This window comes from Eimeria acervulina, genomic scaffold (assembly GCF_000499425.1).
Source record: "Eimeria acervulina Houghton genomic scaffold, Eah_scaff132, whole genome shotgun sequence".
Taxonomy (NCBI): Eukaryota; Apicomplexa; class Conoidasida; order Eucoccidiorida; family Eimeriidae; genus Eimeria; species Eimeria acervulina.
This window is the reverse complement of record NW_013550284.1, coordinates 9014-18278: the sequence shown is the minus strand read 5'-3', so window position 1 is coordinate 18278 and position 9265 is coordinate 9014. Positions and strand designations below refer to the sequence as shown.

At 44.6% G+C, this 9265-nt stretch overlaps 1 protein-coding gene across 1 annotated transcript in view; it reads left to right on the top strand.

Moving 5' to 3' along the window:
• The window catches only part of EAH_00019540 (hypothetical protein, conserved), a gene marked incomplete at both ends in the record, with an annotated part of 8481 nt that extends 2122 nt beyond the window's left edge, over nucleotides 1–6359 (top strand). The window contains 11 exons of the mRNA XM_013397285.1: nucleotides 129–373; nucleotides 534–633; nucleotides 1329–1342; nucleotides 1725–1924; nucleotides 2243–2376; nucleotides 2959–3054; nucleotides 3432–3605; nucleotides 4545–4841; nucleotides 5449–5637; nucleotides 5918–6106; nucleotides 6294–6359. Of these exons, the coding sequence (XP_013252739.1) occupies nucleotides 129–373; nucleotides 534–633; nucleotides 1329–1342; nucleotides 1725–1924; nucleotides 2243–2376; nucleotides 2959–3054; nucleotides 3432–3605; nucleotides 4545–4841; nucleotides 5449–5637; nucleotides 5918–6106; nucleotides 6294–6359 (1704 nt within the window). The remainder of the gene's footprint in view (nucleotides 1–128; nucleotides 374–533; nucleotides 634–1328; nucleotides 1343–1724; nucleotides 1925–2242; nucleotides 2377–2958; nucleotides 3055–3431; nucleotides 3606–4544; nucleotides 4842–5448; nucleotides 5638–5917; nucleotides 6107–6293) is intronic.
• Nucleotides 6360–9265: the final 2906 nt, after the last annotated feature.

Here is a 9265-nt window from a genome sequence, read left to right as displayed (position 1 = left end):
TATATATATATATATATATATATATATATATATATATATATATATATATATATATTGCTGTGCATGAATTAGTAAGGCGGTGGTGTGTTGAGGTGCCTGTACACCTCATTGCGTGTCCTTTGTCTTAGGAGAAGGAAAAACTTCGCGGGGATTGTCTACTGCTGCAGCAGCAACTGAGGGAGGCAGCAGCAGCGCGGGAGGCAGCAGCAGCAGCAGCAGCTGCTGCTGCTGCTGCTGCAGACAAGTCAAGGGAGCAGCAGCGGAGCCAAGAGGCACATGCAGTGTTAATTGCAACAGAAATAAATAAACTGCAGCAACAGAGACAGCGCGATGAAGAAGCACACAAGGAGACAGTCAGCAACCTTGAGAGACAGTACGAGACAAAAGTACCCGCTGCTGCTGCTGTTGTCGCTGCTGCTGCTGCACCCGCTGAGTCTATCTAAAATCCGTTCAAAACACGTTGAGTGCGACACCAACAGATCTACCTTCTGTTGCTGCTGCTGCTGCTGCTGCTGCTGCTGCTGCTGCTGCAGGCTTAAGGAGATGCGGGAGCGAGCTGAGGCTGCTGCGCGTCAAGCAGCAGCAGCAGGAGAAGAAGCAGCAGCAGCAGAGAGCAATACAAATCGGCTGCGGGTGTGTGGAGTTCAATATGCTTTTTGTCTCTGTCTCAGTTTGTTGCTTCTCTCTCCTTTTGTTTGTTTAGGGTTTAATTTAAAAGAGACACTCAGCAGAGACTAAGCTGTCTCTTCACTGTCTCCTATCAATACCCTGCTTTCGTTGTGTTTGTGTGTTTGTTCGTTTGTTTGTGTTTGTTTGTACATCTCACTACTAATTAATTAATTAATTAATTCATTTATTTATTTATTCTTGTTTGTTATTCTTTGCTGTTTGTTTGTTCTTGCTGTTGCTTGTCTCTGCCTCGTCCTCACTCGTTTGTTTTGTTTGTTTGTTTTGGTTGTTTTGTTCGTTTTATTTTGTTTGTTCGTTTTGTTTATTTGTTTTGCCTGTTGTGTTGCCTCTCTATTTTGTTTTGTTTTTGGTTTTGCTGTCTTTGTTTCTGCTTGTCTTTGTTTGTTTGTGTTTGTCTTTGTTTGTTTCTTGTTTTTTTACTGTTTGTTTGTTTGTTGTATTTGTTTATCTGCTTGCTTCCGTCTTTGTTTTATTTAGTTTGTTTTGTTTGTTTGTTTGTCCTTTTTATTTTGTTTTGTTTTGTTTGTTTGTTTTGTTTTGTTTTGTTTTGTTTGTTTGTTTGTTCTATTTGTTTATCTGCTTGCTTGTTTTGTTTTTGTTTGTTTCGAGCTTAGGGTTTTTGCTGTATTTCTTTGCAGGGTTTCAGGAAGCGGTGAGGGAGAAAGAAGAAGAAATAAAAAGTCTGAAGCAAGCAATAAACGCCCTACAGGCGTGCGCAAACCCTAAACCCTAAACCCTAAACCCTAAACCCTAGGCGAACTTCATTATTCCTGTGCCACCATTCGGTTGCTGCCTCGAACGCCATTGCCTCTTTGCAAGCTAAAGAATAAGGTTTAGGGTTTAGGTTTTCAGCGTTTAGGGCATTAGGATTATTGCTTAGAAATTAGGGTTTAGGTTTTATTGTTTATTGTTTAGGGTTTAAGATTTTAGGTTTACGTTTTTAGGCGTTAGGGTTTCGGCTTTAGGGTTTCTTGTCTAGCGTTTAGGGTTCAGGGTTTAGGGTTTAGGGTTTAGGGTTTGTGCCGGCTGAGCAGGGAGTGTCGGCGGCTACAGGGGAGCAACGAGGAGATTGCAAAAACCCTTTCTCTTAAGGTTGAACTTGAAGCTGCAGCAGCGGCAGCAGCAGCAGCAGCAGCAACAGAACTCAGCAGCAAAGTTGCTGCTTATGAAGCAGAGGCCATGGGGAGAGAGCAGCAGCTGCAGCAACTCAACGACAAATGCAAAACGCTAGAAGGTAAATCATAAACCCTAAACCCTAGTTATACCGTAAACACTAAACCCTAAACAAAAATAAGCAGAACACAATACGCAATAAACAACAAACCCTAGGGAGCTTAGCTATCAAAACTGCTGCACGGCTTGAAATAGAGGCGAGATTTAGGGTTTAGGGTTTAGGGTTTAGGATGTGTTGTTTTGTGCGTCGTTTCGGGTGTCTGTACACCTGAAAAAGGAGGCGAGGGCGTGAGTGCCTATTGTCTCTCTAGTATTGTATTTAGGATTTAGGGCTGAGGGGTTAGGGTTTAGGGTTTAGGTTGCTGGGGTGTATCTACAGGGCTGCTGCAGGAGACCGCTAGAAACAATGCAGAGAGACAAAAGGAGACAGAAGAAACATTTAAATCCCTTATTGATAAGCAGGCGCAGCAACTCTTCAACATTCAAATGCAAAGAGACCAGCTGCAGCAGGCAGTGCGCCTAAACCCTAAGCCCTAAACCCTAAACCCTAGAACACGGAAACCCTGAACTCTAAACCTCTAAATCCGTAACCACTAACGGCTAAACTCTAAAGCCTGAACCCTAAACGCTAGATCCTACACCCTAAACTCTAAATGCCAGACCCTAAACCCTAAACCCTAAACCCTAAACCCTAGAGAAGTAAGACGTGTATGCATGTTTGGTGTTGTTGTTTGCTTATTTAGCTACAAGAGGCGAAGCAAGCGGAAGAAAATGCACAAAAGGCAAACGAGGAGTTTATAAACAAACTGAGAGAGAGCGTACGAGAAAATTAGAGTGTTAAATTAGGGTTTGAGGGCTCCGATTGAGGCCAGATGAGGGTTTAGGGTTTAGCAATTCACCTCTAGGGTTTATGGTTTAAGAACAAGAAATACATATAGGGTTTACAGGTAGACAAGAAACCTCCAGGGATTAGGGTTTTTAGGGGTTTTAGGGTTTGGGGTTTAAGGTTGCCGAATAGCCCTTTGTGGTTGCTGCCTAGAACCAGGGCTGGGCCCTAGGGTTTAGGGTTTAGGGTCTAGGGTTTTGCATTTGCAGGAGAGCAACGCACAAGGAAGAGTGGAAGAAGTGCTGCTTTCGGCTCGGCGAGAGGCAGCCGAAAAGGATGCGACTGCAGCAGAGGCCCTTCGCCAGGTGCCTGTAAACCCTAAACCCTAAACCCTAAACCCTAGTCCCTAAGCCCTAAACCACAAACCCTACCCTTGCTGAGGATTGATGTTTAATCTGCAGCTAAGGGAACAACTGGAGATGGTGGAGAATGAAAGAAACGAGAAGTGCTTTTTAGTACAAGAGCTCGAAAGGCATAATATAAGCCCTAAACCCTAAACCCTAAACCCTAAGCCCTACGCCCCAAACCCTAAAGCTACACGTACGCCTCCAGCCTCCCTCCAGGTGCACCTGTCTCTGTGTTCACCTTCAAACTGTCGGTTTAGGGTTTAGGGTTTACCACAAGTGTTGCAGGGATAATGAATCGGCCGCGTAGGGTTTAGGGTTAAGGGTTTAGGGCTAAGGGTTTAGGGTTTAGCATGGGCTGCAGGAAGCTGGCGGATAGAGCAGCAGCAGAAGAGGGTTTATTGTTGGAGGTGCAGCAGAAAGAAGAGGAAATGAAAGAGAGAGAACAGCAGATTCTCGCTCTCAGCGCCAGCGTAGAGGAGGCTCAGCAGAATGCGCAACAAGCCAAAGAGGTGCTGCTGCTGCTGCTGCTGCAGCTGCTGCTGCGGCTGTTGCTGCTGCTGTTGCTGTTCTTGCTTCATCTATTGTGTGGAGTTTGGTTGATGCTGCTGTCATTGATGCCTGCTCTGTTACTGCTGCTGCTGCCGTCGGTGCATCTGGCAACGCTGCAGCAGCAGCTGCTGCTGTTGCTGTTTCTGCTAGCGTTGCTGCTGTTGTGACTGTTTCTGCTGCTGCTTCTGTTTCTGCTGCTGTTGCTGATGCTTCTGGCATTGGTGCTGCTGGTTCTGCTGCCACCTCTGCTCCTGCTGCTGCTGCTTCTGCTGCTGCTGCTTCCTTCCAGTTGGTAGCCCTAAACCCTAACCCCTTATTTGTAGTGGTCTGTGCTTTCAGGAGGGCTCGCGGAGGGCGAAGCAGCTACAGCAGCAGCTGCAGCAGCAGCAGCAACGAGCAGCAGCACTTGAATTCGAGTTGAGCTGCAGCAAAGGTAAATATGAAAGGGAGAACAGAGAAGCCTGGGAAGCAGAAAAGAGTCTTCAGTGTCGATTGAAGCTGCTGCAGCAGCAAGCAGAAGACAAAGATAAAATAATACAACAGCAAAAAGAAGAAATGCACAACCTATACGAACAGGCAAGCTGACTATTATCCTTCTGCTGCCACTGGTGCTGTTACTGTTGCTGCTGCTGCCACTGCTGTTTGTGCTACTGCTGCTCCTGCATGCACCGCTCCTGCTGCTTCTGCTGCTCTTGTACTGCTCCTACTGCTAATGCTGCCGCTGCAGCTGCTCCTTCTGCTGCTGCCGCTCCTGAGCATCTGGCAGCAAGCAACAAGAAAGGGGCCCTTCCTCTCGAGAGCGTCAATGAACACCCGTTGTCGTCTTGCTGTTGCTGCTGCTGCTGTTGATGCTGCTGCTGCTGCTGCTGCTACTGCTCTTGTCGTTGTTGCTGGTGCAGGAGCAGCTGCTGCAGCAGACAGTGAGTGAATTGAAAGCTGTTCTTGCTGCTGAAAAGGAAATAAACAGGGAAGCAGCAGCAGAACTGCAGCGAGAGATGGAGCGACAGAAGGAGACACTTGAGGCGGAGAAGCAGCAGGCCCTTGCTGCTGCTGCTGCTGCCGCTGCCGAAGCTGCAGCAGCAGAAAAAGCAGCAATGCAGCAGCAGCATGCAGTGGATTTAAAAGAGATGCAGCAGCAAAAGGAAGGGGAGGCAGAAGCTTTGAGGGCTAAGCTCGCCGCCAGCCACGCCGCGCAGGTCCTATACCCTAAACCCTAAACCCTAAACACTGAATGCCAAACCCCAAACCCTAAACCCTAAACCCTTATGCTGGTGTTGCTGCAGCTGCAAGCAGTCCTCTGCAACCACCGCATGCAACAACAGGAGATTAAAGCGCAACAGCAAAGAGAGAGAGAAAGCTTAAGGGCCAGCATGACTGCAGCAGCAGAAACAGCAGCAGCAGCAGCAGCAGCAAAGCTCCGACGCGCAACAGAAGAGGCGCACCTCTTAAAGCAGCAGCTCGAAGCCTCCAATCAAGTAACACCAAACCCTAAACCCTAAACACTACGCCCCTGCGTGTAGAGCAGCTGTCTTGTTTAAACCCACAGCAGTACACCTCAAACCCTACGCCCCCAACCCTAAACCCTAAACCCCCAACCATAAACCCTAAAGCCCCAACCCTAAACCCTAAACGTCCCCTCAATCTTATACCCTAAACCCTAATCCCTTTCTCAGCCCTAGACCCTGAATTCTAGACTCCCCCACATTCTTCAATCGTGACGCATAAACCGCAACCCCCCCCTCCGCCCTTCATTCGTAAACCCTAAACCCTAATTTGAGTGCTGTGTTGCAGCAACGCGAGCAGTGCAGCTCCGAATTAAAAATGCACCAGCAGGCGGCAGCGGAGGCGGAGGCCCAAAGGAGAGAAGCTGCTGCTGCTTTTAAAGAGGAGACAGAAAGACTGCAACAACAACTAAAAGACAAAGAAGAAGAAATGAAACAAAAAGAAAGAACAGCAAACCTCATACTAAAACTCAGCGAGCAAACCCTCAAGGTACATACACCCCAACACACAAACCCTAAAACCCTAAAACCAGCACCAGCAGCTGCTGCTGCAGCACCAGGAGCAGAAGCAGTAACAAAGCCAGCAAGCAACACCTCAAACGGCATGAGCTGCTCCTGCAGCAGCACTACCAGAAGCAGCAGCAGAAATAGCAGCAGCAGCATGTGGTATTCTGGCTTCTCAAGAGCAGCAGCGCTGCAGCTTTGACTTGCGCTCAGTGCAACAGCGAGATTAGGGTTTAGGGTTTAGGGTTTATTGTTGCTGCGCTCAGCGGCAGCACGAGGAGACAGTGAAAGAGCTGCAAGAGGAGCAACAAGCAGAAAAGGAGCTACTGCAGCAACAACTTCTGTCTCTACAGCAAATAAACAAGAAGCAGCAACAAACACTGGCGCAGCGCCCCTCCAGAGAAGAAGATATAAACACTATCCAGCAGCTACAAACCGCACTCAGCCAAGCCAAAGTGAGACGATTTAGGGTTTAGGGTTTAGGGTTTGGGGGTTGGGGTTTAAGTGTTGGGTTACAGTGCCACAGGCCTCTTTGCAAAGCCTCACACTGAAACGGACCAGGCGTGGGGGGCTAGGGCTTTAGGGTTTAGGGTTTAGGGTTTAGGGTTTAGGGTTTAGGGTTTAGGGTTTAGGGTTTGGTAGCAGGCCATCCTGGCCCAACGGGAAGAGCAAATTCGTCGCTTGAGGGTGGAGCTCTTAACTCAGTGAGCCTTTATCTTTTTTGTGTTTGTTTAGTTGCGTGTTTAGTTGTTTATTTATGTATCTATTTATTTATTTTGTTTCTTCATTTGTTTATTTGTTTGCTTGTTTTATGTTTATATGTTTGTTTGCCTGCTTGCGTCTTCTAATGTTTATTCGTTTATTTGCTTGTGTTTTCACTGCTTATTTCTGTTTTTCATTTGTTTGTTTGTTGATTTCTTTTTTTGTTTGTTTCTTTATTTCTTTGCCTGCCTCAATTTGCTATTTCAGTATAGAATGCGTATTCGTATATTATTTAAGTACGATATTCATAAATGCATACATACATATATATATATATATGCATATATGTAAATATATATATATATATATATATACATACATATATATATACATATTTCCATATGTATTACCTATGGGGTATTTATTTTTAATGTAACATATAATTATATTATATATATTTATATATATACATATATACATGAGCCCTATATATACATTGTGTATATTATTGTACTACTATGCACTGATAAAAGTTATGCGTATATATATATATATATATATATATGTATATATATATATATATCTGCATAGAGAAAGTTTGTATGGGGTGTAAAAGAAGACCCTTTGCATGCAGTGGGGTGTACGTACAGCGACAAGAATTACAACAAAGTTTTTAAAGCCTCTCCAATCACTGGCATCATAAACCCTCTAGAAAGAACAAAGACATCACAAACGAGAAGAAGCAGCACTCTGTCTACTCAGGCGTCAGAGACAGGCGAGTTGCGAAACCCTCAGGGATTAGGGTTTAGGGTTTAGGGTTAGAGGGATATGGTTTAAGGCTTGCTGTTTAGGGTCTAAGCTGTGCGGTATAGGGTCCAATGGGGGTTTTAATCCGCATGCTAAGTTTCTTCAGTTGTATGTATGGCCTACGGTTTAGGGTTTAGGGTTTACGCGCGTTTGTACACTTATTTGATTGATTTATTGATAAACTCTTTGCCATTGATTTATTAATTGTTTGTTTTCTATTTGTTTTACTTTTCGTTTGCTCATTATTTAATATGTTTTATGTGCTTGTTTGCTTCCTTGCAGCAGCAGCAAAAGAGCAGCAGCACCAAAACCGCAGCGGCCCCTTGAGCCTGTCTCCTTTGTCTTCTTCTATCGGTTTATCTTCTTAGGGTTTGTTATTGTTATTTTATGCATGTTTGTTTATTTTAATGCAGATAGCTGGATTATTTAACTGCTTTGTAGTTTGTTGCGCTATGTGTTTATTTGTTTTCATTTGCTCATTTGTTCTACGTTTTTTTTTGTTTATTTGTTTTGTTTTATTCGTTTATTTGTTTATTTCTTCTATTGTTTTATTTGTTTACTTGCCATATTACTGTCCTATTCGTATTTGTCCAGTTGTCCTTTTCTATTCTTTTTTGTTTAGTTGTTTTGTTGCCTCACTTAGTGTATTGCATAAATAAATAGAAGAGGCACCTGAGCATGTCTTGTCTCTTTGTTTATTTCCTTGTTTATTTGTTTATCTATTTATTTGTTTTGTTTAGTTGTTAATTTGTTTATTTGTCTGCTTATGTGTTTGTTTGTTTGTTTGTTTGTTTGGTTTTTTTGTTCGTTCTCAGTATATCACAGAACCTATCTCTGTATATTTGTTGTTTTATGCAGCGGCTGTTTGTCTGTGTGCTGGATTTGCCGGCTTCTTAAATGCTTGTTTGCTTGTTTGTTTTCTTCAGGTAGTCGACTGAATGATTTAATAATAAACAACTTAAATAAACACATTCAATTCGTTTTTAAAGCAGATTAAATCACCTCAACGCATTGGGGTGTATGGCCGCCTTCCGGCTGTATGGGCACCAGTCGGGTGTATGGGTAGCTCTGCGGTATATGGGCAGCTCTGGGATGTATGGGCACGTCTGAGGTGTATGGACACCTCTGAGGTGTATGTACACCTCAGGCTTACCGCCCGTCCCTGCGTCGGCTGCTCAAGTAGTCCAGTCAAGAGCCGTTATACCAACCGAACAAATTAATTTGCTAATTAGCTAGCTAGCTAGGTAGCGCTTTCGCTAGCCAGCAGCAGCGGCGGAGACGCCGAAAGAGACGGCTGAGTACCAGACGGATGCCGCTGTATAGCGAGCAGCAGTTAATTCGTAATTTAGCGATTTCGCAGTTAGCTATCCATTTACCTAGCTAGCTAGTTAGCTATGTAGCTAGCTAGCTAGCTACGGTAGCCAGCCCTTTGGCTAGCTAGCTAGCCAGCTATTTAGCCAGCTGGCTAGCTGCCTACACGTAGCATAGAGCAAAGACTGAGCCTGTCTACCTAATTGCATTTCTTATAAAGATGATCTCTACACCTCCTGCAGCTGTATGTAAAGCTCAAGGTCAGGTGCTGCTGTCTGCCGCTCGACAGCGCTAAAACCCCAAACCCTAAACCCTAAACCCTAAACCCCAAGCCCTAAACCCCGGTTGTCAAGCCCTGATCCGTAAACCCTAGCAATTGGCCCCTGAACTCTAAACCCTAAACCCTAAAACATGAGATGACTGAGCTCGCTGGACTCTGCGCCGCATGCGGTCTCCAACCGAAGGCATTCCTAAACCCTAAGCCATAAACCCTAAACCCTAGACCTTGCGCTTTGCCTTAACGCGCATCGCTAAAGACTTGTTTGTTTATTGATTGCAAAGCAAACCAAGAGGAGACGAGTGCCAGCAGAAAAAGAAATAAAAGAAACAAACGTCAGCGGGGGGTGGCTTAGGGCGGCGAGGAGACTGAGAATTTCAATGTATGGCACCTGCATAACAACAAAGAGGAAAAACAAAAAAACAAATAAAGCAAATAACGTATTAAGCAATTATATAAAAATTCAGTACATATATGTTATATTGTATACACATATATATATATATATATGCATATA